The 26832-nt window shown below is 46.5% G+C and overlaps 5 protein-coding genes; 1 reads left to right on the plus strand and 4 right to left on the minus strand.

Annotated features, from left to right (window-relative positions):
- Nucleotides 1-1245: 1245 nt before the first annotated feature.
- On the minus strand, nucleotides 1246-2207 carry GSTUM_00000331001 (uncharacterized protein; the record flags this gene model as incomplete). XM_002835413.2 has 1 exon in its annotated part: nucleotides 1246-2207. The coding sequence occupies exon 1, from the start codon at nucleotides 1903-1905 to the stop codon at nucleotides 1246-1248; it is 660 nt and encodes a 219-aa protein (XP_002835459.1). The 5' UTR covers nucleotides 1906-2207.
- A 3485-nt stretch (nucleotides 2208-5692) lies between these two features.
- Nucleotides 5693-6475, minus strand: GSTUM_00000332001 (uncharacterized protein; the record flags this gene model as incomplete). XM_002835414.2 has 2 exons in its annotated part: nucleotides 5693-6305; nucleotides 6364-6475. The coding sequence occupies 2 exons, from the start codon at nucleotides 6473-6475 to the stop codon at nucleotides 5845-5847; spliced, it is 573 nt and encodes a 190-aa protein (XP_002835460.1). The 3' UTR covers nucleotides 5693-5844.
- A 10-nt stretch (nucleotides 6476-6485) lies between these two features.
- GSTUM_00000333001 (uncharacterized protein) lies at nucleotides 6486-8058 on the minus strand (the record flags this gene model as incomplete). XM_002835415.2 has 3 exons in its annotated part: nucleotides 6923-8058; nucleotides 6670-6843; nucleotides 6486-6610 (listed from the first exon to the last, which is right to left on the minus strand). Exons 1-3 carry the CDS (start codon nucleotides 7446-7448, stop codon nucleotides 6486-6488), a joined length of 825 nt encoding a protein of 274 aa, XP_002835461.1. The 5' UTR covers nucleotides 7449-8058.
- A 1536-nt stretch (nucleotides 8059-9594) lies between these two features.
- On the plus strand, nucleotides 9595-12136 carry GSTUM_00000334001 (uncharacterized protein). XM_002835416.2 has 10 exons: nucleotides 9595-9749; nucleotides 9816-10226; nucleotides 10301-10419; nucleotides 10464-10508; nucleotides 10567-10633; nucleotides 10691-10928; nucleotides 10992-11091; nucleotides 11154-11188; nucleotides 11317-11833; nucleotides 11895-12136. The coding sequence occupies exons 1-10, from the start codon at nucleotides 9710-9712 to the stop codon at nucleotides 11919-11921; spliced, it is 1599 nt and encodes a 532-aa protein (XP_002835462.1). The 5' UTR covers nucleotides 9595-9709; the 3' UTR covers nucleotides 11922-12136.
- Nucleotides 12137-25967: 13831 nt separating this feature from the next.
- Nucleotides 25968-26832, minus strand: GSTUM_00000335001 (uncharacterized protein; the record flags this gene model as incomplete). XM_002835417.2 has 1 exon in its annotated part: nucleotides 25968-26832. A coding segment is annotated over one exon (453 nt), but the record flags the coding sequence as incomplete, so codon positions are not given.

Below are 26832 nucleotides of genomic sequence, written 5' to 3' on the forward strand. Positions count from 1 at the left end.
CCTCGCCGCAAAACATATATGCCCGCTTTCGCCCTCCTCCCCCTCCCCCCCCTCCAGATCTCCACCCAGCCGAGATTCGGAGGAACCGGTCACAACCGAGTGACACCCCATGACAAACACCAGCGCACACCCCACAAAAAATCCCACGCCCCCCCACCACTCCAAATCGCAAAAAAACAAACCCAAGCGTAAAAAACGTCTGAGCTAGGCAGCTGCAGGAGCGCACCTATATCCTACCCTACCCTACTCGTGTACAGTACCGTACATACAAAGGCCACATATCATAGCACGGAAGTTCCCGTACGTAGGCAGTCTCGCATAGAGAAAGTTACCGGCAACGGTACTTGCCCACCCAATGCGGGTGGAGCTTGGCTTGGGAAGTGGGTGGGAATAATAGCTTGCGGTATCATACCGTGGGTTGTTATCGTATGTTAGATGTGATGTGATTTGCTGGTTGGTTGTGGGACGGGTTTTTGGGTGTCTGGGGGTGGTGGGACGGTGGGTAGGTTTGTTCGGGAGGTTCTCCTTCTGTCTGGGATGGGGATGTGCGCGACTTGGAGGGAGGGAGCAGAGGTGGGAATTGTTTCATGTTGGTGGGTGGGCGGGGATATTTGCCCGCCGGTCGGAATGCGGTTTGATAGATCGGTCTTTTTGATCGGAGCACTGCTTTACCTGGTGCTCTGGAGGGGGGTTCGAGGTGAGACTTAAGAATAAGTTACGACGTGTTACAGTGATGATTTGCGAGCGAGTTATTAAAGCCAATTCGATTCGCTTCAAGAATTGAACAGCTAGGTGCTATATACCCAAATGCCTGTCGAAGGCCCATCTAAATATTTACTATGATTTAGTCTCAAAACGGGCATATGTGTAGAAGCCCAGATTATCCATTGTTACACCACCGCTTAACTCCAGTCCCTAGTGCCAATACCAATACCAATGCCAAATCCTGGATAAAAGAAAAAAAGAAAACCCAAACCCTCTAATAATACTCCCAACTCATTTCCCACCGTGCCCCTGGTGGTGGTTCTACGCCCTCCTCCGGGGGCGGCGGTTCTACATCCTCCGGGGGTGGCGGAGTCTCCAGAACCTTCGGCGGAGCAACTGGTACCTTTGGAGGTTTCGGCGGCGGCGGCGGTCTACGGTCTAGGTGTCCGGGATTATTGAACAGCTTCGAGCGACTGCTTCTCCATTCGCCGATAAATGTCAGAACGGGGGCGCCCAAAAGTTTTCCAAAGAAAGGAGGTATCACCGTCGCGGATCCGCCTCCTCCGCCATAGGAATCACCGGTTGTGCGCGGGCAGGTGTTTCGCCTTCCTCCTCTTCGATCACCGGAATCAATCCCGAGCGGTTGGTGTGCCAATCACTAAATTCGTCACCCAAGCACGACCTTTCCCTTTCCACCGCTCGCAAGTGCTCTTCCTTCTCCATCTGGGCCTGTAATTCCTGCTCGCCTTCTTCACCGAGGCCCAAGTATATCCTTGCCAGATCATCGCTGATGCACGCCGTCCGGTGCCCGTCGAAGAATTCCGATGGAAGAACGCCCTTCTGGCCGGCTAATAGTGCGCCATTCTGGATGTCGTCGCTGAGACATTGGACTTCGTGCTCTTCATTGAATTTGTGCTTGTGCGCAATGGATGGGCGGCGGGTTATGTCGTCGCTGAGGCATTGTGTGCCCGGCTTTGTCGCGGTTAGCCCCTGGAGTTCGGATGGTGGGGGCAGAGGGGGGTCTTTGGCGTCATGGGTGGATGTTGGGGAGTCTGGGAACCAGGGTCCTACGGGACCGGTGTATTGTAGTGTTTTCTTATCCGTTCCACTTGTAGATATATTTGGTGCTGGTGGCGGTGAAGTGTCTGAATTTTGCCGAGGTTTAGTTACAGCCCCCCGATATCCTGCGACATTGTCCATTTCTAAAGAGTTTGTCCGATCGGGCCCAGGCCAAGATTGCGTTGATGAGTGCCTCTGGGGTGGAGTTCCAGGATCTGCTCCCTTCCTGCCGAGCTCCGGGAGACTCACGACTGTAGTTGCGGTGCCCGGCCGATCGAATGGATTTGATGACCGTCGGTCCGGGGCGGCTGTGGCCCCTGCTGGGGTTATTTCCAGTTCCGGAGTATCTTCTGACCCTGCCGTCCCAGGTTTGTACTCTGCGTGCCCGGGCGTTGATGCGATTCTTGTTGCTCCCGGGCTCCTAGGGGTGGTTGGAGATGTCGGGAAACTCAGCGGATACTGTGGGGTTGCAGTATCCTGCAACAATTGTGCTAGCCGCTCACACTGCTCGTCTTCCTCTCTCTGCCGTTTGAGGATTTCCTCGTCTTCCTCTCTCTGCCGTTTGAGGATTTCCTCGTCTTCCTGCTGCCTTCGGAGGACTTCCCCTCGGGCTTTTCTTGAGTAGACGGATGATGCGATACTACTACTAGTACTAGATTGCCTATCTGAACCCTGATATGTGGGCGTTGAAGCATATGGGAGACTCAGACCCGAAGAATTACTACTCGGCACGTTGGAGACTGAGCCTTCCCGACTAGAGACATTGCTGTATGTTGAGGCGGGCGGCTGTAAGCCCTGGTCTCTCATTGTATCTCGTCTACGGTTATCCTCTTCTTGTTGCTGGATTAAGGTTTGTAGAATTCTTTGTTGGCGGTAGGCTGAATTATTGTAGCTCTGTGGTGATACAGTGGATACGGGGAGCGCCATTTGAGGTGGCGGAGGGGGAGGCGGCCGCCGTTGTGGAGGGTTATACGATGAGATGTTGCCCATACCTCCGGGTCCTGGTCCCAGCACGGGAGCACTCAATCTCCGGGGACCCTGTACTACCGAGCCCCTCCCGGGCACGAAAATAACCCCGCCCACCTGCTGCGGGCGAGCCGGGTTCACCCCTCCGAAAGGTGCACTAGGCGGCCCCGGAGGGAACCCTTGCACCCCACCCTGCTGTTGATATACTCGCGATACCGGCCATGCTACAGGATTGTAGGTCGGAATTGGTACCTGCGGCGGTAGACTATATCTCACAGGATTCGCCATCCCGCCAGGCCCTCCTCTGCCCCCTCCCCCTCCAACCATCCCCCTCCCCGGTGCACCATGACCCCCCCGATAGCTCATACCGGAATTCATGTTCTCGGTCAATCCCGCGACAGCTTCGTCCAAATCATTCTCCTCGTCTTCAGTTTCCTCGAATGGATCCCCCCTCGGTCGCGGCGGGGCTACTCCCGGCGGACGCGGCCTCTGCTCGATGGTGTGCGCGAGCCCAAGGCGTTCAGAATTGTAGTCTATCCGGTATCCCGTGTCCTCTACTGATCCCCCGTAGGTCGCTTCGTGCGTCGATAGAAGGCTAGCTCCTCGCTTCAGAGGGGATGGCACGGGGTTTTTGTGGACATTTTTCCCTTCCTGTTTTTTGGGTTTCATCATATTTTTCTTCCTATCCCCCCACATTAGGCTGATGTATCGTCCCGATATTTGGTTGGGTGGCTAGCTGGCTCGATAGTTGTGGACGGATCGGTGGACTACGGTACGTGGGGAAGGGGGGCTACCCTTTCGACCAATTTTCCTACCTTGCACTTCGTGCTTATTTTTCCTTTGGGGTGTGTGAAATTGATGACAAGTTAGTGGTTCTGGAGTGTGTGGGGAAGCTGAGGACCTTGTCTAGGTTGTTGTTCACAGCACAGTCTCGAGTACAAGTGTGGTCTACGGGTACGAGTATCATATCGTACCAGTAGGGATAATAGGATTTAGTGGTGTGGGCCTTCACCACGATTGGGCAAGCTCCCAGAGAGGCTCAGAGTTGTCGATCCCGACAATGCATGTCTCAGTGAGTCTCATACTCAAATCCGCGACTCTGTCACCCAAACCGGCTAACTCAAAGGCGCTCGGTACAAATACCGGTAGCGCAGCTTAAATGGAAAAGAGGCACAAATTTTCACTATCGTCTTCGTTTTACTTCTCTACTCGTACTTTTCCCGCACTGGGCTTTAGCCGTGGGAGCTGCAGTTCGCCAACCATTTCCATGGCCTCAACCGCTTGCTTAAGCCAACAATACCAATCTTTGGAGGCTCAAGTTCCAAGTTAAAGCGGATGATTGGCAAAGGACAACCAACCGCCCAGTAACCATTCGACCGAAGGAAGATTGGGGCGTCGATGGCCTGCCCACTGGCCCAGTTATATTGGGTGTGCCTCAAGTTGCAGTGTTGCAGTGTTGACCTTGACCCGGGCGTAGAACAGGTACAAGTATCATAGTCGGGGCGCAGTGGGGTACGAGTACTGTACCGGTATTGCATGATAGCTCTTCTTCTAGAGGGTTTGAATCCTACCACACCACCGTAAATTAAAGTATCATACTCGAGTAAATTAAAACCTTGGCAGAATCCTAGGTAAGGAGCCTCAAGAGATCAATTTTTTGGACTAGGAAAAAAAGGATGAAAGGGGGGGAAACTCGCCGCTTGTATTTGCTGGTCTCGATGGGTGGGCCTGAGTACGGTATGATACCGTGCCCGATATTTCAGTAAAAAGGGTTAGACTACCCGTACCGGTAAAGGTATAGAACGTTACTGGAAACCAAGTGGAGACACAAGAGCACCTGTATCCCAATCCCCCCGACCTGACGGGATCCCTTGAGAATTAAAAAGAAGCCATCCCACCATACCCCAACATGTACGAGTACGGTGGGCTGCCTTGAACCACCAAATGCAAAACAAAATCAGTTCTCACAGGAAAGAAAAGGAAAAAAAAAAGGGTACTCTTCGCCACATACTCCAACACATTGTGCTCGAGTGATTCACTTCAACGTTGCACAGCATAGCAAGCGCAAAAACCCATACCTGTACCGGTACGGGGGGTCTTAGTAATCACCGTATCGATTATCGATATGTTCACCCAGCCACTTCCTGCTGCAGTACCGTACTGTTAACTTTAAGGTCTTAGTGATACCGGTGATACGGTAACGCCGAAGCAGGTTGGGTGGAATGGTGCTGACCGTTTCTCGCTGGAATCGCTGTGATGCCAGCACGGTAGCCGCCGCCTGGTTGATGCTCCTTCCTCCTGGTGAGACCCGAAGATGAAGATAACTTGACCCGCCCTAACTTGTGAATGAATCGATTGGTTGATCTCGGCTGGATTTGGGAAGTGATAAGTGATGCTTTTGTAGGGCTTGGAGTTGCAAGGGTCAGGAATGGAAAAGATGAAAGGAAAAAAAAAAAAAAAAAAAGTTGGTATCACAAGGGAGCTTGATGTTTTTTTTTTCTTCTGTCGGGATTAGGCGCGTTACAATCAGCTCGATTGAAAAAGGTAAAAAGAAACCTTCCATCGATCGGGGAGGGTCTGGAGGATTCTTTTCTCGGTGGATGTAATGAATTGGAGGAATACCGGTAGGCAACCTCCTCCATCAATCATATCATACAGGTACAAAGTTGATTGGGGCAAGAGGAAACCCTCTTCTTTAAATTATAGTAGAAGCACGTTTCCCGAAATTTTTTTATTGACGCATCCTACAGTACCGTTTTTTATCCCTGACCCTCCTTGTAAGTTACTTGTATTATTATGCGACAATCTTAAGACTTGTCCTGACATCGGCCGGATTATCAGGATTGCTAAACTAAAAGCTACATAACTTCTGGGTCAATGATAGAGGAATTGGTATATCCTACGGCACTTTTACGCGTTTGGGGAGTATAGAAATTGAGATGTCTTGGTGCCAAGAGAAAAATGGAAACGAAGAAAAAAGTTGATTGCCCGTATGATACTCATTCCGTAAACCCAATGTAGTAGGGATCAGATAACCGTCATAAAGCTAAATCAATAAATACATCTTGAATCATTAAAAACCAACCCTTCACTATATTATATAATTCACCAAACTCAAGTCAAAACTGTAGCCTTCAAAAGCACCTTCATCTCATCATAATTCTCCCCCCGCTCGTTTCCCCACTTTATCACGCACGGGAACACCACCGCCTGGATAACCCTCCCATCCAGTACATTGGCCAACTTCCCGGTTTGCGGGTCGACCCGCGTCTCATGTTCCTGGTACACGTCCTCCATATGAGCGCAATGGAATGGAGTCTCGGCGGGCTCCGACAGCACCTTAAATTTGGCGAGTTGGCAGCCAAGGTCCAGGGAGAGGATGGCGGCGGACTCTACGATGCGGGAAAGGAAATGTAGGCGCTCGGTCTGGTTCGCAGTTGTGGAGAAGGGGGATAACAGGCTGTCTATGCGTCGGGAGATAGTCGCGACGACCTGTGCTTTGGATTCCGTAGTGGAGGCCTTCGAGAGGATGAGGAATGTTTGGGAACGCCACTTGTTGAACTCAGTCTCTGAAGCTGTGCTCTGTCAGTTTTGTGTACCGACAAGAATTGATATATATAAGCAAGGACCCACTAATCCTCCCCATGCTCCTTTCCAAAGCTCCAAGGCCCTCCCCAACCCCGGCAAACTCCCCATTCTCAAACGCTTTCTGGAAAACGTACCCAGCGACCGCGCGGAGCACCATGGTTCGGGACCTAGGCTGCTGCAGCAACCGATCGAATAGCGGAACCTGAGAAATCAGGATCTCTCGCAGCTCCGGTGAAAGATCGGGGCGCTGTTCCGTGGACTTGAAATGTATAATGACCCAATCTTTCAATTCCTGCTCAAGCTGCTTAAACCGCGAGGCTATGCTGCGATCATCCAGAGATGGGGGCGCACTATTGGAGCGCATCAGAGTCGCCTGCAGAGCAGAGAGTTGCGCGTTTCGTTCCTCGAGTTGGTTCATTAGGTCTGTGTTTCTGGCGCTTAATTCGCTGATTGTAGACTGGCCTTTTGCAGAGCTGGTTTCTGTGAATACCATCGCTGGTGGAGAGAGGGCGCGGTCTTTTGCGGCTGTTTTTTCTTCCCCAGATATTATAGCTGTTAGACCGGTATACATATCAACTTGCTAACGAATGAGAGGTGAGGTAACCCTTTCTCAGCTTAAATATTAAGAACAGAAGAGCCGCCAAGGTGAGAAGAAATAATCCCCCTATGACACCTGCTACCACTTTTGGGGCGTTATCGCTCGAGCCCGTCTGTTGGGCAGGTAGGGGAGTCGGCAATGTAGCCCCGCCGGTGGCTACTGGTATGTCGGTGGGCGCGGCGGGGGGTGAGGGGGCGGGCTCGGCGGTGGGCTTGCTGCGAGGCTGAGAGGCTGAATTTCCCGTGGTCGTGGTGCTCGTCGATTCATTTGAGGGTAATGGCTGCCCTATAGCTATTACAGTGTACAAGTGCTCCTGACCCTGCCTCCGGAGACCCGTGGGTCCTCCAGGACCTGTTACTTGAAATGTAGTATCCTCTGTGGCTCCGGCGGGCAGCTTTATTGTTGAATAAGTAATATTGCGGAAATCCCCCGATTCCCATGTTGAAGTTGTCGATGGGGTCGGTACAAGGACAGTTGGATTCTTCATGACCGTGGTCAATAGCTGGCTGGTAGAGTAGGGCGGCGAGGACATCTTGGTGATATCAGATAGAGAAGGGTTTGAGGGAGGATGGTTATAGGAGGAGGAAGAGGAGTAGGGGGTGGGGAAGGGGGAGGGAGAGGAGGAAGGAGAGGAGGAAGGAGAGATGGAGTGCTGTACCGTACGGGATGAATCAAGTGCGGCTCCATCGGTTCATACTGGTACAGTAATACCATACCGTATTATTATTACGACGTTAGATTACTTTGGAGTAAGTTAACTCTGCCGCTGAAAATTAAAACTCAACTTATCTATTCCATCACTCACGACTGGGTGCTGACATCCTCCACCACTCCACCTCTCCGCCTCTCTCCTCTGCTCGTATTATTCCGCTTTCTTTGCTAATCGACATAACGGTAGTACTCGTACCGTACAAGTACGATTCTGTGACATGTGCCTGTATCAGACTCTTCATTTCCACGAATTGGGCATTCCTGGCGTTCTTGGCCTCGTAAAGCCGTGAACCCACCTCCTTCTCCTCCGCGGCCCGATGGCATGGATTGCATGTATTGCAGACAGGTTAAACCGGAATCGTATCATAACAATAGCAGGAAATCCGGTCACACCCTAAGAGAATTGTGCTCGTAGGAGCACTCGTTCGGGCTCCTTGGCTTTCCACGATCGAGGCTCTAGGCCAAAGTCTCGGCGGAGGGAGGCTGTTTTCTGGTCGACCGGAACACGGTCTGCACTGTTGCGCTTTTAGTCTTGATTGGGGAGGCGGAGGGGTGGGGAGGTTCTTTGTCTCGGAAGGTGTAATTTCGGTCAATGATTGGATGGTTGTCACTTTTTTCCTTTTTTTGTTGGTAAGGGTTGGTTTGGTTACACGGCTACTCGAGTACGAGTTGCAGTCCTGCCCTCGAGTGGAGTACCGGTATTTGGCTATCAAGGCGGGGTCTTGGCGGAAAAGGCTTGCACTGTACTTACTAGTCCTCGTAAGGTAAAAGTACTCGTACAAGTACAGGCACCGGTACCAGTACCTGTGCTGTGGCTGTCGGTACTGTACTCGAGTACGACTACGATACCCTACAGTAAGAGGAGCCATACCGGTAGCATGTTAGGCGAAAGCCTTCACTTTCCCGAGTATCATACCGGTACCAGCATTCGAGTAAACTGTGTGCGGGGCACTGCGTATAGGTAGCCGAGTAGAGGCTAGCTATCCTTCCTTCGCCCAGCTTTCCCCGCCACCAAGAACCCGTCCAAAGTGGAAATGCCTCAGCTATTACAGTACCGGTACCAAGTAACAACAATAATAAGTATCAACCTTTTAGGCACAAGCCACTGGTGTTTTTGTGTTACCAAGATAGATTACGGTACTTGTACCAGGAGTTATTCTGTATTATTATTAGAACTCCAGTTATCCATCGTAACTTGGTTGATTCTGGCAAAGATTTGAGGGCTATGTCCGCTCCGGTATCGCAAGAATGACAAAAGCTAAATTGGAGGAATTCAGCCCCGGGGTTGGGAAACGTTTGCGCGAGGCTCTCTCTCCAGTTGAGGGCTTTGGTGTGTGTAACGTATTTTTCGCATAATATTGTCATAATATTATTATCATACAAATCTGGCAGACCAGTGAGAAGTTTGGCACTCGAAAAACGCCTTTCAGACCGCGGGGAGTGAATGCCACTATTTGGGGGAGGGGATAGATTTTACGAGAACCCACAGCGTTTATTTGCAGTGCGATATCCTTATCGTTCGTTTCGCACGCTCTCTATCCCCGACCCGAGCAAGGCTTAAAAGCCACACGATGAGGGATAAAACGAATGTGTGATGGATGGGCCAATTGTCATTTTGCGGTTCCAATATCTTATTACTAAAGCAAGCCCTTCGATGCCTGCCTGCTGGACAGTTACGGGGCGCAATACTGTCTGATACTGATAGCTCACATGTACGAGTAAAGCTGCAAAGTGTGTTGGGTAGACAACACCTCTGCCAGTGTCTGCTCCATTCAGCCTCAGCTCCACACCCCACCATGCACTTCCAGTGGCAGGATGTTATGGTAGGAAGGAGTGGTTGCGCTCACTTGCCCAGTACTTTATTTGCAGATAGGTAGACAGACAATTGGGCACTGTACAGTACGGTAGTACTCGGGACGTACCTCATCATACCTGTATTTGATCCTTGAGAAGCACCCCAGCCTCCACCCACACAACCTTAGGGAAGTGAGTGAAGGTTTAGCTGCCGCCATCATAGCATTCCTTCTGAACGTAGATATTTCATCCCCGCATCTAATCTTCAAACCATAGTTCCAACCGCCGATGGCAGGCCTTCACAGGATCATCGTCGGCCTCGACTTTGGTACGTTTCCCCTCCATCATGATTTCCAATTATAGGCTAACACAAATCACCCCACCCCCCCCCCAGGAACAACTTATTCCGCCCTCGCCTGGGCGTCATCCAACCTCCCGGGCCAGATAAACCTGATAGGAAACTGGCCGAGCGCCGGAATCCTAACCCACCACAGCGCGCCTTCTGAGATCGCCTACCACCAAGGCAGCACAACAGACTTCTCCTGGGGCTACGATATCCCGAGAACTGTACGGAGATTGAAATGGTTTAAGCTGCTCCTAGAGAGTAACGACGATCATGTACAGAGTGGGATGCCCCTGCCGCCGGGGATGACGGCGATGGATGTCACCCGGGATTTCTTATCAGCGCTGTACCAGCACGCTATAAGTACGCTTTGGAGGCAGAATGGGCAGGCGGTGATGTCAATGACGAGGGTAGATTTCGTACTCACCGTGCCGGCGGTTTGGTCGGATACTGCTAAGCAGAGTGTGTTTCTCTCTCTTCTGCATCGGTTAATGGGTTGTGCGTGTGGGTGATTGGGATTGGCTGATGGATTGTAGGGACCAGGGAGGCGGCGGTTGCGGCGGGAATGTCGAATGATCATAACCTTTCGTTACTGTCGGAGCCAGAGGCTGCAGCGATATATACTATTAAGAATCAGGATGCGAATGCTATAAATGTATGGTGCTTAATTATCGCGGTGATCCTAGCTAACCTCCTAAGGTCCACGATAGGATCGTGGTCTGCGATGCTGGCGGTGGAACAGTCGTAAGTCTCCCACAACACACACGAGGAAGAGGAAAAACCGCAGCTAACCACGACTCAGGACTTGATATCCTACACAGTCCTTAGTATCGAGCCTCTAAAAGTAACAGAATGTGCTGTGGGAACAGGTAAACCCTCCTTGGACCCCATAAAACGCCTCAGAATACTAATCCTCCCTCCCATAGGCGACTTCTGCGGCTCAACCTATATCGACCGTAACTTCGAAGTGTTGCTCCAGCAACGCATGGGCCACCACTACCACAGCCTGCGCGTGGAGACTCAGCAGCGTATCGTGAAAAACTTCGAAGAGGTAAAGTGTGCATTTAGGGATAAACCTGACCAAAATGTATATCACGTGAATGTTCCCACCGTAAACTCGATTCCGGAAGCAGGGATATACGGCGGGGAGTTCCAATTGACTCGGTAAGTCTGTGAGATCAAGCGCACTGAAGCAGGTTGGGGGCTGCTAACGAACGGAGCAACCAGCGAAGAAATGAGGCGATTATTCGATCCGATAGTCAACCAAATCATGGTTTTAATAAGTGGCCAAATACAGTCCATCTGCAAAGAGGGGTATCATGTAAACGTACGCCCGTTCTACAATTAGTTTGCCATATCATATATATATATATACTAATAGAACTACAGTCTGTCCTCCTAGTCGGCGGCTTTGGAGAATCCCCGTACCTCTACCAACGCCTAGAATCCTGGTGCCGAGAATGGGGGATCAGCGCCATCTCACCCCACGGAGCGTACCTCTCCCCTCCCCCAATTTCATTACCTTCCATGCAACCGCTAACACCCCCCTCAGCGCAACAGCGGTAGTAAAAGGAGCCGTCCTGCGGGGCCTTGAGCCGTCCCTACCCCTCCAAGTAAGCCACGTTGTCCGGCGCTCCCGTCGGCATTACGGCACCCCAATGAGCACCCTTTTCATCCCAGGCCGACACAGCGAGCGCGACGCCTACACCGACCCAATAACCGGCCGCCGGATGGCGCGCAACCAAGTATCCTGGTTCCTGAATAAGGGAGACCCAATAACCGACGACCGGCGCATAACCAGGAACTTTTGTCGCTCCTTCAAAAAATACTCCGGGCCATGGGTCGATAGCATGGTTGCGTGCGATCTGGACCGCCCGCCGAGCAGGGTCACGCGGGATGTCAAGCACATTTGCAATATCACGGCGGATCTGAGCTCCGTGAGCAAGTCCAGTTACGAGAAGAAGTGGAGGAACTGGAGGAGGTATTACGTCGCGAGATATAATCTGGATTTGACGATTTTGAGTGGGGAAATGAAGTTTGAGTTGATTTTCAGGGGGGCAAGTTATGGGGTGAGCCTGAGCCTGTTCTTATTTGGTGCAGTGCCGGGATAGAGCTGACGGTGGGATATAGAGCATTTCGGTGGATTTCGACCTGTAAGTGGCGAACGGTATGATGGAGAGCTTGGACGGGGGACTGTGGGCGGTCATGATATATTACCCTTGCGGCCTACCCTTAGGGTTTCATGGAAGGTGGAGCATTCGATTTTGATTGCGGGAAAGGTTCTCACGAGGAGTGGATGCTGAGCATCGTGCGCTTTTTTATACGCGTTGAACAAACCGAAAAACCAACCATTTCCTCTATCTTATCCTCTATCCTAGGTTCGCTAGAGATGCGTCGCGTGATGTCATACAGCCAAGAGAAGTGTAGGCCCCACGATCCCCCAGCGGCCAAGGCTGCTGTATATTGAGGTAAATAGACACAAAAGTGTATAGATATGAGCGTTAGAAGTGGCTTGCTTAACAACAAACATGCCCCTTAAATACGTGAATAAGCTCTTGTATCATAGATGTTATTACCACTTATGGACATACATTTGACGAAACTTGCCGACGATATCCAACCAAGCCAGTATATAAACCACCGAGTGACAGTGTATGACACTCACGCACCCACCCCCCCCCATCCCACCCGCACCAGCCGCGGGTACAGTGCATATTACACCAAACACTCTGGGAATTACGCACGAGTGCCCCGGGGCATTGTCAGTCGAATGACACAATTGTTCAGGACTACTTATATACAGGTCCTGGAGGTATCACAACAAGCCACGAGCCAGAACACCCAGAAAGGCCACCACAGTTACGCGCACGACTACCGCACAGCTGCCACCGGGACATGACGCTAACATAGCGAGTGGAATATCCGAGAACTCGCAATAATAACTCTGTATTAGTTAATATAGCCATTCCAAGTTTCGCGAACCCTCCCACCACATCCCAAGTACCACAAAGGCTGCCCGAAAGCCCCCCTCCATTTCGTCTCCGGACGTCGGCATACTGACATGTAACTTGCGATGCATCTAACCTTAAAACGCATAAGTTGAGCACTCCCGCCAGAGTTCCAATGTCGGCGATATAGACCTCTCACCCCAACCCTCCTAACCAATAGCCAAGGATTCCACGGCTCTAACTCGGCACTTCACAACGTATGATATGAAGGAAGAGAAGGTCACTTTTCTATAATAGAAAATTGTAATTCTCTCCAACACCCAAAGATTTCGACCAAAGAGAACGATAGAAAACAAGCCACGTCGGATAGCAGATACCCTACCGACAACTCTGGTGAAAACAAAAGTCCGAGGATCAGAGGTGTGAGGTTTGGACTCCGTTAACATACGATCTCGCTCACGACGCTGTGGGGCTAAATGCGTACAGGAAAAAATTCTCGTAGACCAAACTAAGCACCATTATCATAATTGCAACGGAGTTTATCAAACTAAACTAACATCCGACGTCGGATGATCGACAAAGCAAACACTCCAGTCTCCACCCACCTCAAGCAAGAGTACCAAAAACGATTGGGGGGCGGTTTGGTTCTCTGAGCGTTATCTCTGGTCCCACCTATACCCGTGTCGAAATTCTAACTGCACCGGGACAGGAGTTGAACCAAGCTGCCATGAAAGGCTGCATGTGCACCACTCGTGTCTAGAGCGCGGATACGTCCGGGTCGGAGAATACGCATGAATTAGGTATTAGGAAGAACCCCAATAACTGGAGCGGCGGAGTCACTGAGGGGGTGTTCTGGAGAAATACAGAAAGGAAGAAAAGAAATCGGGGGACAAAGAGGTGGACCAACTGGGGTAATTATTATCACACGCACTTTGGGAGGAAATATTTTTTTCCTGACCGATTCGCGTATACACAATAATCTCATGATAGTAACAGAAGTAAACTTGCTCGAAGCCTTTATATTGTATGTGTATGTGGAATGATGAATGAGTGAGTAAAGGAGCAAGCAGTGAGAAAAGTAAATAATATTATAATAATATTATTAGAACATGACTTCCATCATTAGACCTATTCTACATCTTAGATTTACAAATCAGTATCCTAATACTACTTTCTATTTCCCCCCCCCCAAAAAAAAAAAAAAAAAACAACTAGAATAAATATAGCCTTTGTAAAGTAAATCTATGTTATAGAAAACAACATAGATTTACAGTACTAGGTCTTTTTTGAGATTTTTATCACCATGCAATCATTGCAGATTATTAGAAGGTAATGCATGAAAGTAAGTGGTTTTCTCCTATCTACACTTGAATATACCCTCCTACCAATCCACCTATAATTCCTTCCCACCTATTAGTAAATACCTGTCCACCTGCTTACCTATAATTCTATCCCTCCTATTAGTATATGCCCTCCTACCAACTCACCTATAATTCCCTTCCCACCTATTAGTAAATGCCCTCCCACCAACCCACCTATATTTCCATCCCTCCTGTTAGTATATGCCCTCCTACCAACTCACCTATAATTCCTTCTCTCCTGTTAGTAAATGCCTTCCTACCAGCTCACCTATAATTCTATCCTGCCTGTTAGTATATGCCCTCCTACCAACTCACCTATAATTCCTTCTCTCCTGTTAGTAAATACCCTCCCACCAACCCACCTATAATTTCATCCCTCCTGTTTGTAAATACCCTCCCACTAACCTAGTTTTAATTCCATCCCACCAGTAATTTGTTGCATAAAATGATAATTGTATTATACAGTATTGATAGAGTAATGTGTGTGATATTGTATATGGTATTGTGTTGTGTTGCATATGAGAGAAAAAGGAAACAGTGAAAGAAGTTGATGAAGAAAGAAGAAAAGAAGGGGGAGTAATAGACCCCTTCATATAGGCCTCCCTCATAAATGCCAAGCCAGGTATGTAAGAAAATAGGATTTACCCTACCACTCTCTCTACCTCTTACTTACTAAAAAGAAACAGATTCTATTAGAGCAGTAAAAGTATGATAATATTATAATATTATAACTATGTATTTGATAATAATATTTATTGACCAACTAGTACTCCAAATGGCTCTTTGCTATGTTACAGAATTTGGAGGTAAGCTTCCTATGATGCAATAAATAGAGTAATTTTTGTCTCAAGTAAAAACCTAGTGGAAAAGTTATCACAATATTAAAATCAGAAACAAATCAATAATAAAAAAAGGCTAATGAACATGGAGAAATATGGTACAGAAAACAAAATTTAGTATCAGATTTGAACCTGTATCTAGATTTGTTTATGCATAAAATTCAAGAATAGGTGGAAGGTAGATATATAAAAGAAAAGGAATTGTTGATAATAATGGAAATAGGAAAGAGCTATCTACCACCATGGTGACAATATTGCTTCAATTTGGGTTTAATATAGAATGCCTTAGACTGTAGCTCTTTATTTTATGCTTGAAGTATTAGAGCATCAAATTGGTATGCCTGAGGTCCTACCCTTTGCCCTTTTGAGAGAGGGTCAACATGTAAAAAGTTTGGTCATCATTTGACCATAGCGGAATTACATATATACATGATACCAGATAAAAATTTAATGATTGAAAATTATTCCTACATTCCGGAAAAATTCTAGGTTAGTGATTCTGTATTGTAATACTATGTGTTTGTCATACGCATCTGCTACTACGTCCTCGTTCGCTATAGTCCGGGCATGTCCCTTTTGTCTTTTTTCCGGAAGGGGGAAAAAGTAAAGAAAAAAGCTGCCGGTTTGTTAGCCACGGATGGTACTCACTGTTTCACTAGTGCTGGTTTAACTTTCGGATACGTTCTATAATTCCGGCCTTCCAGAGAGATAAGAGACAATACATCTCACGAACAGGGCTTCATAATATTATATAAAAATAGTCTATGTTTTGGAAAAGAAAAAAAAAGGTAGTAATATCACAGCTGCACCGCCAGTCCCACTACGAACACGCAGGCAGAGGAAATGATACCACAGAAGGCACGATACGGTACGACACAGAAATGCAGGCACGCACGTAATAGTAGACTATAGTGGCCCAGTTTCCCTTTTACATGCCAACCAGCTCCTTCACCAAAAACCATCATGTATTCAGCACTCACTTGGTAAAGTCATTCCCTTCCTTACAATAGTCCAAACACCAAACAAGTGATTAGCAACAACTACTAACTACCTAAAGAACCCCCCCTCTGAGCTAGCTAGCTTGCCCCGAGTAACGCCGTGTACGGGAATATCCATGGGAACGGATATATTTGCCAAGGAAGGACCACTCACTTTTTTCTTTCTTTCCCAGATTGCTAGATCGCAGAAGTCACCGGCGTATTGTATACCTTACAGGCCAAAAAATTCCACAGGCAAGCGTCGAGGCAGGCAGGCAGAGCTACCAAAACCGATTGCCAGACAAGCGGCAGGCCAGCCAACTAGATATACCTGCTACCCCATCACACAGTAGGGAAAACCACTCCAGGAGAACCATCATATCATACTTCCATCCACATTCAGCCACACCGCTATGGCATGATAATGTAAGACATCCGGAAGTCGGACAAGACACAGAAGTCGGACATTATTTTTTCAATGCCAAGAGCAGGACACCATGTCAATAAAGAGGTATATCTGAAGAACGGGTTTGTAGAACTGAGAACTGTAAACGACAAGAAGATCAGCAATGGGAAAGGTTCAAGTTATTCGAAAATTAAAGGCAAACAATGATAGGAAGGAGCAAATTTGACAAGCCCTGGCAGCCCAAGAAAGCAGAGACCTACCGCCAACATTCCGGAACCTAGCACTTGAGTTTGGAGTAGCACGAAGTGTATTGTGTGATTGAGTAAGTGGGAAGACAGAATCACTAATGGGCCCATGAGCACCAGCAAAAGTTGCCTCCTGATACTGAAAAGGCCTTGGAGCAATGGTGTCAAGACATGGATGATGTTGGTTTCCCACACCAAATGGATATTTTACGAGAAATGGCACAGTTTCTGGCCAAAAGGAGGGCAGAGGAGGAGGATAATAGTGAGATAGCTATCTTAGGAAAGTGATGGACAACTCGTTTTCTTGATAGGTACCTTGCTCTTGCAGCTCGGTATGGAGGACAGTTGGATTGGCAACAAGCACATGCTAGTAATTTACCTATTATTTACGATTTCTTCCATAAACTCGATCGCATATTAAAAAAGAATAAAATCAAATCTCAAGATAACTATAATATGGATGAAAAAGGTTTCATTTTTGGATTTTCAGCAAGGTCACGGGTTGTTTGTAGATCCTATCGACAATCCATTGGTAACACAAGATGAGAACCAGGAATTACTCACAGTCCTCGAGCGTGTTTCATCCTATTTTTTTGTTCTTACACCCTTCGTTGTCTATAAGGTAAAGTCACACTATACAGGCTGGCATGGTGATATAAATGACCTATTAGCCAAGTTCTGTCTGAGTCCCAATGGTTGAACTGATAACTCTTTAGGTCTTCAATGGCTTATTGATTATTTTGACTTTTTTACTAAGGATTGTTCAAGGGGACAACCTCGTTTATTGATTATTTATAGACATACATCTCATATTTCTTATGAATTTTGCAAATAAGGTGTTGATAATATTATTCATTTGATTTCTCTTCCACCCCATTCTACCCATTTATTGCAGCCTCTTGATATGAGATTGTTTGGTCCTTCATAGCATTTCTATGGAAAAGCTGCCAATGATTATGTTCGCAACACACATTGTGGCATTCTCAAGGGCACTTTTTTGAGATTCTACCAGACTCCACAGAACCAAGCTTATACTAAGCTTAACATTAAAACTGTTTTTTGTACTACAGGCATTTATTCCTTCAATCCTAATGCAGAACTCAGTTGGCTTCGTGTTAGGAATACCAGAATCCAATGCCTAGGAACCATACTAAGTAGGGTAAACCCACTCAGAATTGGAATCTCTAGTCTCCAACACCTCCCTTCAGCCCCCTTACGGAGCCTGCACGTTATCATACATATTTACCATAGTTGTATCCTGTGACTATATAGTCACAGAATTGAAAGTGTCAGAATAATACAGCTTATAAGTCACTGCCATCCATCTGACCAGATCCTGTGCATGGGATATATGAGCAGGGTCCTTTGGCTAAGTCTGGAAAGTGGAACAGAGTGATTCCATCAACTACTCAGAGAATTAATAGGCTTCAAAAATGTAACATCTTTGGCATGGGCCATAGGTAATGGGACGTTTTTGTACAAAGATAGGGTATCAAATGTTAAAGGATCTCAACGAGAGACTAATATATTCGCACCCATCCTACGATAACTAGAAGAGTCTAGAACTCTGAGGAACACTGCTACAGAAGTCAATGGACTTTACGAAGTGTTACAACTGTGTCCAGGAATACGTTGTAGTTGCAAGAATGATTCACAATCCTAGAACGGCAATTGAAACCCTGTTACCCAGAGCAACCAAGGATTACCGACTGAGGGATTATCTGTCAGTCCAGTAGAATAGCTTTCCGCGAATTAGTAGGAAGTTATCTGGAAGGTATCCATTGGTTGAATTCAGAGCTATGCGGGTTTAAAGTCAGGCGATCTAGAAAAGTAGCAATTACAACTACCTCCACAGAGACAACCCGCAGATGAAACTGATCATTTCATCAATGATAAAGACAATTAGGACCAACTCAGTTCAACTTGAGAACTGGGCTATAAGTCTAAAGATTCTGAAGATCAGATAATTATTATTAGAAACAGTATAGTTCATAGGTTAGCAAAATGGTAATTACCAAAGAGGGTGTGGTGGTATTCAGGGTCTCCAGGTATTCACATCCCCCGAAGAATACCCGACATTGTGAGTTATAACCAGAGAGGTACATAGTTTTATAATAGAAAGATGTAGTCCACAAATACTCAGATGCGGAATATGAATATCGAAGTGCCTCCCAAACTTTTAAACATCATCAAGCAATGGAGAAGAAGCCTTAACAATATAATATTGTTTTTACAATTCTATTCTACTTTAACTTTTTTACTTCACTCTTAGTAGTTATAAATGAAATGAGTATATTTCAAGCCTTCATAGGCAATCTCCATCTACAGAAACAAATCTTGGTTGGCCTAGACAACTCTGAGCCTATACAGGTTGTCTCCATCTAATGCTTCCTACTATTAAATGACCGCCTTCCATGTTCTTTTTAGACAATAATTCTGTTAGGCAGAGACAATCTGTATAGACTCAGAGTTGTCTAGGCTAATCGAGATTTGTTGCATAGATGGAGATTTGTCTAAGAAGTCTCAAAGGGTTACTTGTTTCGTTTATGACTACTAAGAGTGTGATAAGGTAGAATTGAATCGTAAAAACAATATTATATTAGTAAGGTCTCTTCTCCATTGCTTGATAATATCTAAAAGCTTAGAAGACACTTCAATATTTATATTCCTTGTCCAAGTATTCGCAGACTACAACTATTTCTCATACAAATTATGTACCTCTCTAACTATCTCTCACAACATCAGGTATTCTCCTGAGGTGTGAACACTAGAAGACCCTGAAAACCATCATACCCTCTTCAGTAATTACCATTTTACCAATTAGAAATTGTACTGTTTTCTGTAGTAATTATCCTATCTTGAGAATTATTAAACTTATGGCCTAGTTCTCAAGTCAAACTGAGTTGGTCCTAACTATCTTCCTTAATGATGAAATGATCAGTTTCATCTATGGGTCGTATCTGCAGGAGTTATCATAGGCATAACCTTCTTAGATTGCCAACCTTGAGCTTCCATAACTCCTGATCCAATCAACAGATATCCTCCAGATTCACTTTCTACTAACTCACAGGAAGCTACTTTACTGGATTAAAAGATAATCCCTCAGTTGGCAACTCTGCAAAGCCATTTGTACAACCTTCTTAGATCGCTGACTTCAAATCTCAATATCTCTTGATTCAATGCACAGATTTCTATCCAGTAACTTTCCTGATATAGAGGTATCATGAATGTGGTTTGGCAAGGGAAAAGGTTTTCATGTAATGCATGGTTATGAGTTATAGGTATGTTATTGTTTTGCACATATGACTCATTCGAGTAGTATGATTTGTTATGTTTCGCACATGACTCGAGTATGAGTCATGGGACATGAGCTTGGCTAGTGTGACTTTCAAGTATGCCTTGCAGGTATGCCTTGCGCATATGATTTATATTTAGCATATGATCTCATTATGAGGTTATGGTTTTCATGCATGTGACTACTTGGGGTCATATAACTTGTTTATTGTGTTATGATTGATTTATAAGTTTTCACACATGACCTTGCTACGAGGTCATGGGTTTTGATCATATAACCATTTTGGTCACATGATTTGTTTGTTATAATTGGGTTTTGTACATGTGACCATTTTGGGTCACATGACTTGGGGTGAAAAGAATGCTATATAAGGAGGCTGATACGGCCAAGGAGGATAGGTTCTTCATGCTTCGTTTTAAGTACCTTTCCTTATCCTAGCTGTCGCTTTGTCCCGAGCATTTCTTTCACACCTACGATGGGCCTTAATGCCTCAGATTCTGGGGGAAATATCTGAGTTCTCTCAGTAGTTTCTGGGATTCTTGGTGTTGAGGTCTATTGATGTTGTATGGTGGATTACTTGTTTGCTTCTCGTTTCGTTACCTCCTGGTTATCTCACAATACTAGCACTTTGAGCTACTCGTCACGGTGGTTTATGAGCTCCTTTCAGTAAAATATTTTTGGCTTCCTGTCTATCGTCTACTCGCAGGTTTCGCATTCGATTGGGGGGATTGAACTTTGTGTTTGGGGGGACCACCCTTGTTGTTCTTTGGGCCAGCTCATGTTTCTTGTTGGGTTTCAATAGAGTCCTTAGTTCTCACAATACAAAATGCCCGTGGGTTTGCTTGATGACCATCCTGTATCCACAACTCGTCATACCGGCCACATCACTTCTCAGGTGGCAGGACAGTACCTACCTAGCCCCTCCATGTTACATTACATTTCTACGATCAGAATTCTACGATGTTGTTTATCACCGTTCCTTTGGAGTTTTGTCCTTGCAGCATTTACGGTGGTTCAGTCAGGTGTCTCCTCCTTGCCTCGGTGGAGATGACTTTGACCCTGAAAAATCTTACCCCCAAGTGTGGTTTCTATTACTGCCTGGGGTGGTGTGGGACGATTGGCTGCCAGATAGTTTTATTGTCTGTGCGTTTGGGTGGTTCAGTTGTGGATTGTGGTTGGTGGCTTTACCCATTGCAAGTGGAGTCTACCTCCTATTTGTCAGCTTCTGTTCGCTCACCCTCCCCCCCCATATCGCATCAGTTGGGAGCGCCTCTTGCCCAGCGTTTGGTCTGTACCTGTTGCCAGACCTGTGGGACTGGCTTTGGCTGGCTCTGCCTACTCTTTCCCGACTTAGTTGAACTTTGGTTTGACTGGGTTGGATGGTGTTACTGGTACTAATCGCTTCAGGTGTTGGTGCTGCCTTCTTTGTAGCTCCCGGCTGTGGCTGGTAGGCCTCCCTTGGCTGCAGAGTACTGGGGGTTTGTTAGACGGAGACAATTTGATAAACTTCAAGATTGTCTAGGCCAATCGAGATTCGTTTTTTGTAGACGGAGATTGTCTAGGAAGGCTCGGACTTGGCTCATTTCGTTTATGACTACTAGGAGTGAAGTAAGTAGGTAAAGTAGGGTAGAATTGTAAAAACAATATTATATTGTTAAGGTCTCTTCTCTGTTGCTTGATGATGTCTAAAGCTTGGGAGGTACTTCGATATTTATATTCCGCATTTGAGTGTTTGTGGACTATATCTATTTATCATACAACTATGTACTTCTTCAATCGTGATTCGCAACATCGAGTTTTCTTCCAAGGTGTAAACACCTGTAGACCCTGAAAACCATCACACCCTCTTCGGTAATTACAATATTTCTTTTTAGGAAACGTACTGTCCCCAATAGTAATATCCCGATTAGCCGAGTCGTTAGAATTATAGCCTAGTTCTTAAGTCAAACTGAGTTGGCTCCAATTGTTTTCACCATTGATAAAATAATCAGTCTTATCCATGGCTATATCTGCAAAGGTGGTTCGTCATTACAACCATCATAGATTATTTGATTCCAACCCTTTGTAACTCCATACCCAACCGATAGATTTTCTTTGGATGACTTCCTATTCACTCGCAGGAAGCCACTCCACTAGACTGGTAATTAATCACTCAGTTGGCAACCCTTGGTTGCTCTCTGGGTAGTAGGTTTCAGTAACCATTGTAGTATTTAAGAATCACCTCATGACTACAACGTGTTCCAAAACCCAGTTGCAACACTCCGTGAAGTTCGTTGGCTTCTTTGGCAGTGTCTTTTAGAGTTCTAGACTCTTCTGGTATATGTGATTGTATCGGTCTCTAGTAGAGATTCTTTACTATTTGATACCATCTCATTGTGCGAAATTGTCCCGTTACTTACGGCCCATGCCAAAGGTGTCATGTCTTTGAAGCCTAGTAGCTCTCTGAGTAGTTGACAGAATTACTCTGTTCCACTTCCCAGGCCTAGCCGAAGGTCCCCTCCCATATATCCTGTGAACAGGATCCGGTCAGAGGGATGGCGGTGACATATATGGTGTTATTCTAACACCTTCAATTCTGTGGTAATGTAGTCACAGGATGCAACTGAGATTGATATATATGATGATGCGCGGGCCCTGTAAGGGAGTCGGAGGAGGGTGTTGGAGACCAGAGATTCCGATTCCAAGTGGGGTTACCCTACTTAGGGTGGTTCCTAGGTATTGGATTCTGGTATTCCTAACAGGGTTGGAGCTCCGTTAGTCTGGCTAAGACTAGTGGCCACCTGATGGGGCTAGGTATGGGCTGTCCTGTGGCTGTCAGATGGTTGATCTGTCTGTGGAGCTGGCAGGGCTGGATAGACTCTGTGGCATCTGATGTGTGGGGCTTGGAGGGGGCTGATTGGGGGGAGAGAGGCACCCACAAGTACCGGTTGGGTCTGTATTAGGTTGGGTGAGGTCTAATTAAGTGTTTCCAGTCCAACTTGGGCTGTTAGGTGAGACTGCTGAGTGCTGGAAAGCTCCCTGACAGACTGGCTGATTGATGGCCACCTGTGCAGATAGTGGGTTGTGACTACCTGGTTGAACTTGTTTGCGTCTTATGTACTGGGTTTTGTGGGGTTTGTTTAGTTTCTTTGGTTTGGCTACAGGTTTGGCAGGAGGAGGTATGGCACCACGGGTGGGAGATAGGCCCTACTGATCTTCTTGGTCTGTTACTACCTCTATGTATTTTCTACGTTTAAGTTGTTTTGTTTGGGAGACAGGCAACGGGTACAGGTCCTCCTCACCAGTACGCTCTTCAGAGCCAACTGGCAAAGTAGGTTCATAGGATCGACGGCCTGGCAAGCCGGTGTAAGAGGTTAACATGGTGGTTGCCTCCTTTCTGCCATTGTGTCACCTGTAGGTTTAGTTTGTGTTTGTTGGTTTTCTATTATGGTGGAGGTTTCGCGGGATGGTTTTCAGACTGGGTGGTAGTAATTTTATGATTGTTAGATGAGGAACCTGGTTGGGTTGGTCTTTGACTCAGCTTTGGCTACATTTAGTGCTGGTTGGCTCTATACCCGAGGGGCTACAGACTTGGACCAAGGTGGGTGCTGGGTTATTTGATGGTCTTGCAATTAGTTCTCGTACGGGCATGACTCGGGGATGGTAGGTGCGGAGGTGCAGGGCCTTAGACTTAGTTAGCTTAGGATTATCGGTATACCGGTTAGCAGTATCCCTGTGCCGGTGGGGGCTTATCGTATACCAGTATTAGCAGTATGAGTTTAAATAAAATTAGATTGAATTCTAAGTACTTTTCCTACTTATTACTATAACAAATATAAAACACCTTTATGCTCTTTATCATTATCATGACCTTTATCATTGTTACGCCAAAGAGAACTCTTCACGAAGGAGAGTTAGAGAAAGCTTACGATAGGATTTCCCGATAGAAACCAGAAGCCTTGTACTATCAGTAATGTAGGCATAGGCCTAGAGCTATCATAAGACTAGGAAACAGGAGAAGAGAAGTATCATTCCCTGTCGCCAAGAATTAACCATCCAAAGGAGGATTGTTACAAGAGGAGAAATACTTCTATAGGATAGAATCCTAACCCTTCTGTCGGAGCTCCTCAGTTGTCATACAGAGAGCTTTGCAGTTTCAAGAGATATTGGTAGAAAATAACTCAATGCCAGAAATAACTTTGACAACAACAGGAGTTGAACATGTGACCTTCAGAAAGATGTCTCGAGATATTTCCAATGAACTATTCAACTAAGATCGATGTATATAATAACATGCAGGCCCATAAGGAGGCCAAAGAGGATGTTGGAGACCAGAGATTTCATATCTGAGTGTGGTTACCCTACTTAGGTTGGTTCCTAGGTATCGAATTCCAGTACTCCTAACAAATTCACCCCATGCAGTTCCAAATCCATTCCTTCATATATCCAAGAACTGATGAGACCTATACTATCAAACTACTGCTACTATCAAGTTTGTTTCCTCTAATACCCCTTTTACAAAAACCAGAACAATTGCTTTTATCTTCCAGCTTGCCAATTTGGCTGAAGCATCCTACTCCCAGGCTGAGATTAAGAGTTTGGAGGCAGAAAACTTATGGGAGGCATTTGCAGAAAGAAAGGCTGGGAGGACTGACTACCGAGTACTGTCAAAGGCTAGGATTATCACTAGGGCTGATGTTGTTTGGTTAAAAAACAAGAGAAAGAAGAGCAGGAGGCACTTGCTCTACAACGCAAGCAATCAAGAACACAAAAGCCTACAGCAAAGGGCAATTTGGGAGCGAAAGGAAAGGGAACGGCACTGAGGAAGCAAGTTCATTTTGCTATGGAAGAGGAGGAGGAAATGGTGGCCGATCAGGACACTGAATATAAGCTGGAGGAAGAATCTGCATCTGATAATACAAGCGAGTTCATCATACTACAAATTGTCCATACCCAGTATCCCATTCTTTCTCCAAAGCTCTCTACTCCAACCAATCCCAATAGGCGTCTCCTCGATCATGCTTTACCAACGCAATTATGCACCAGAAAGTAATTTTTTTTTTTCCTACAAGTTCTTTAGTTGTCTCAAGATGCAAGGTACATCTTCCTCCTCCTTTGAAGTCCTATCCATTCCCACAATATTCTTCATTTAACTTCCTAATCACGTCAGTTATAGAGGTGGTATTATTCTTTTCTCAGTTTGAATGGCTTTCTTTCCTTGTTATTTTTCCTGGAGTAATACGGTTTTTCTTGTTGGTTACCGATGTTGTATTCCTGTCCGGCTTATGTGTAACGTCCGACATCCAAGCATTTTACGTTACCAAGCGACTCATCGGGGAAATGATACCTGTTGGGAGATATCAGAGACCGTAATGTTGACTATGCACCCCACCCCGGATGACAAACGTCCCTTTTAAGCCCCCCCACCCAGTAGCGCTGGTGAGGGCCTTTGTTTGATACGCTCCCGGATACCCCGTCACCAAGTGAGGCCGCTTCAATCAGGAAAATGGTGGGGTTTTTCTCCATCTACAATCCCTCTTTCCCCCGTTCCCCGCGCATCTGTTTAGTATTCATTCCTGGGTGCATTTCCAGAACTAGTCTAGCCAGTTGTGTATACGCCGTCATTGCAGGCAAGTTTGGCCACGTCGGGTTGTGAATGGCTGGATTTTGGCTTGTCTCGGGAACCGCATAGTCGCATAGTCGCGTTTATTATGATATCATACATAGAAGAATTATTGTTGGGTTTTAGTTGTTCTTGCACTAAGGGGCTCTTGTAGCTTCCTGCTGCATGGCTAGGGTATAGTGAGGCGAGTGATAGCCCGTGATATCTCTTTTCTCCAGCCACTATCGTATTTGCACCACTACACACACAGGACAACCTCGAGTGGTGTGACTTTTCACAAATTGCCTGTTACAATCAAGTCGACTCATGATGCAATTCTGAGAACGAGAATACCAGAAGCAAACACCGACATAATATTATTTACTCTTATTACTTAACGCTCAATGAGACAAATTTTCTTCAAATACACACCACAGCTATCATAATCCCCCCAAAGTCGCACCAATAAATCATATCCTGGGCACGTGATATCATCCATCATGCAAAACCCCCCATTCTTACACATGCATTTCCTTCTCCCTGCAATGATCTTTAATCCTATGCAATGAAATGAATACCTAGACGTAACTAAAAGGCTACAAGCTCGAAGCATACACAAATTGTAAGAAATTTTATGGAAAAATGTGTTAAAAATCAACGCCGAGAGTTTCCAAAAAGAAAAAAAAAAAAACTTTTATGATGGAAAACGAAAAAAACGGTTTGAATGGGAGGAAAAGATTCATAATTATAGTAAAAAGCTCTGAACAGGAAAAAGAGGGGGGGGACAAAAAAGTAAGGTTAGGGAAATGACAGTGAGGAGACAAGTCAAGTAGCAAACTGGAAAAGCACACCATAATGATATCCCCAATTAACACCGCATAACCCCTCATTTAACAGATGATGCTTTGTTTTGTTTGTTTGTTTTCCTTCTCATTCGTGATTCATCACTCATGCATGACATCTTCATTCCTTCCCCTTCCCCTTCCCCATTACTACGTCTTTCCCCCAGCTTAGCGTCTTTCCTCGAGGCGCGAGACCGACGGGAGGCCCGGTGCTTGGCGAGCGTGGTTGGTCAGCAAAACGAATGCCCGGGCTTCTGGTTGGCCCCTGGGCACTGCTATTGGTTGCGTCCGTCATGCGCCAGCCGGGATCACCATCATCGTCGCTATCTGGTTCGTCATTCCCCGTAATTCCAAGTGCAGCCTCACGTCTTTTCCTCTCGGCCGCGGTCTCCTCGTCACGTTCGTCGCCCAGCTTCGAATCGGCTGATTTTACACTAGTGACCGGGTGTTCCTGCTCATATCTAGAGTTCAGCGACTCGCCGGAGGATCGGGAACTTGGCCCGTCGAGGGGCGGAAAATCGTTGGCCTCGTTCTTAGGGCGACCAGCTTGCGAGGCGGGCGGGGGGACCTGGAG

Source organism: Tuber melanosporum (genome assembly GCF_000151645.1).
Source record: "Tuber melanosporum whole genome shotgun sequence assembly, scaffold_107, strain Mel28".
NCBI classification, from domain to species: domain Eukaryota; kingdom Fungi; phylum Ascomycota; class Pezizomycetes; order Pezizales; family Tuberaceae; genus Tuber; species Tuber melanosporum.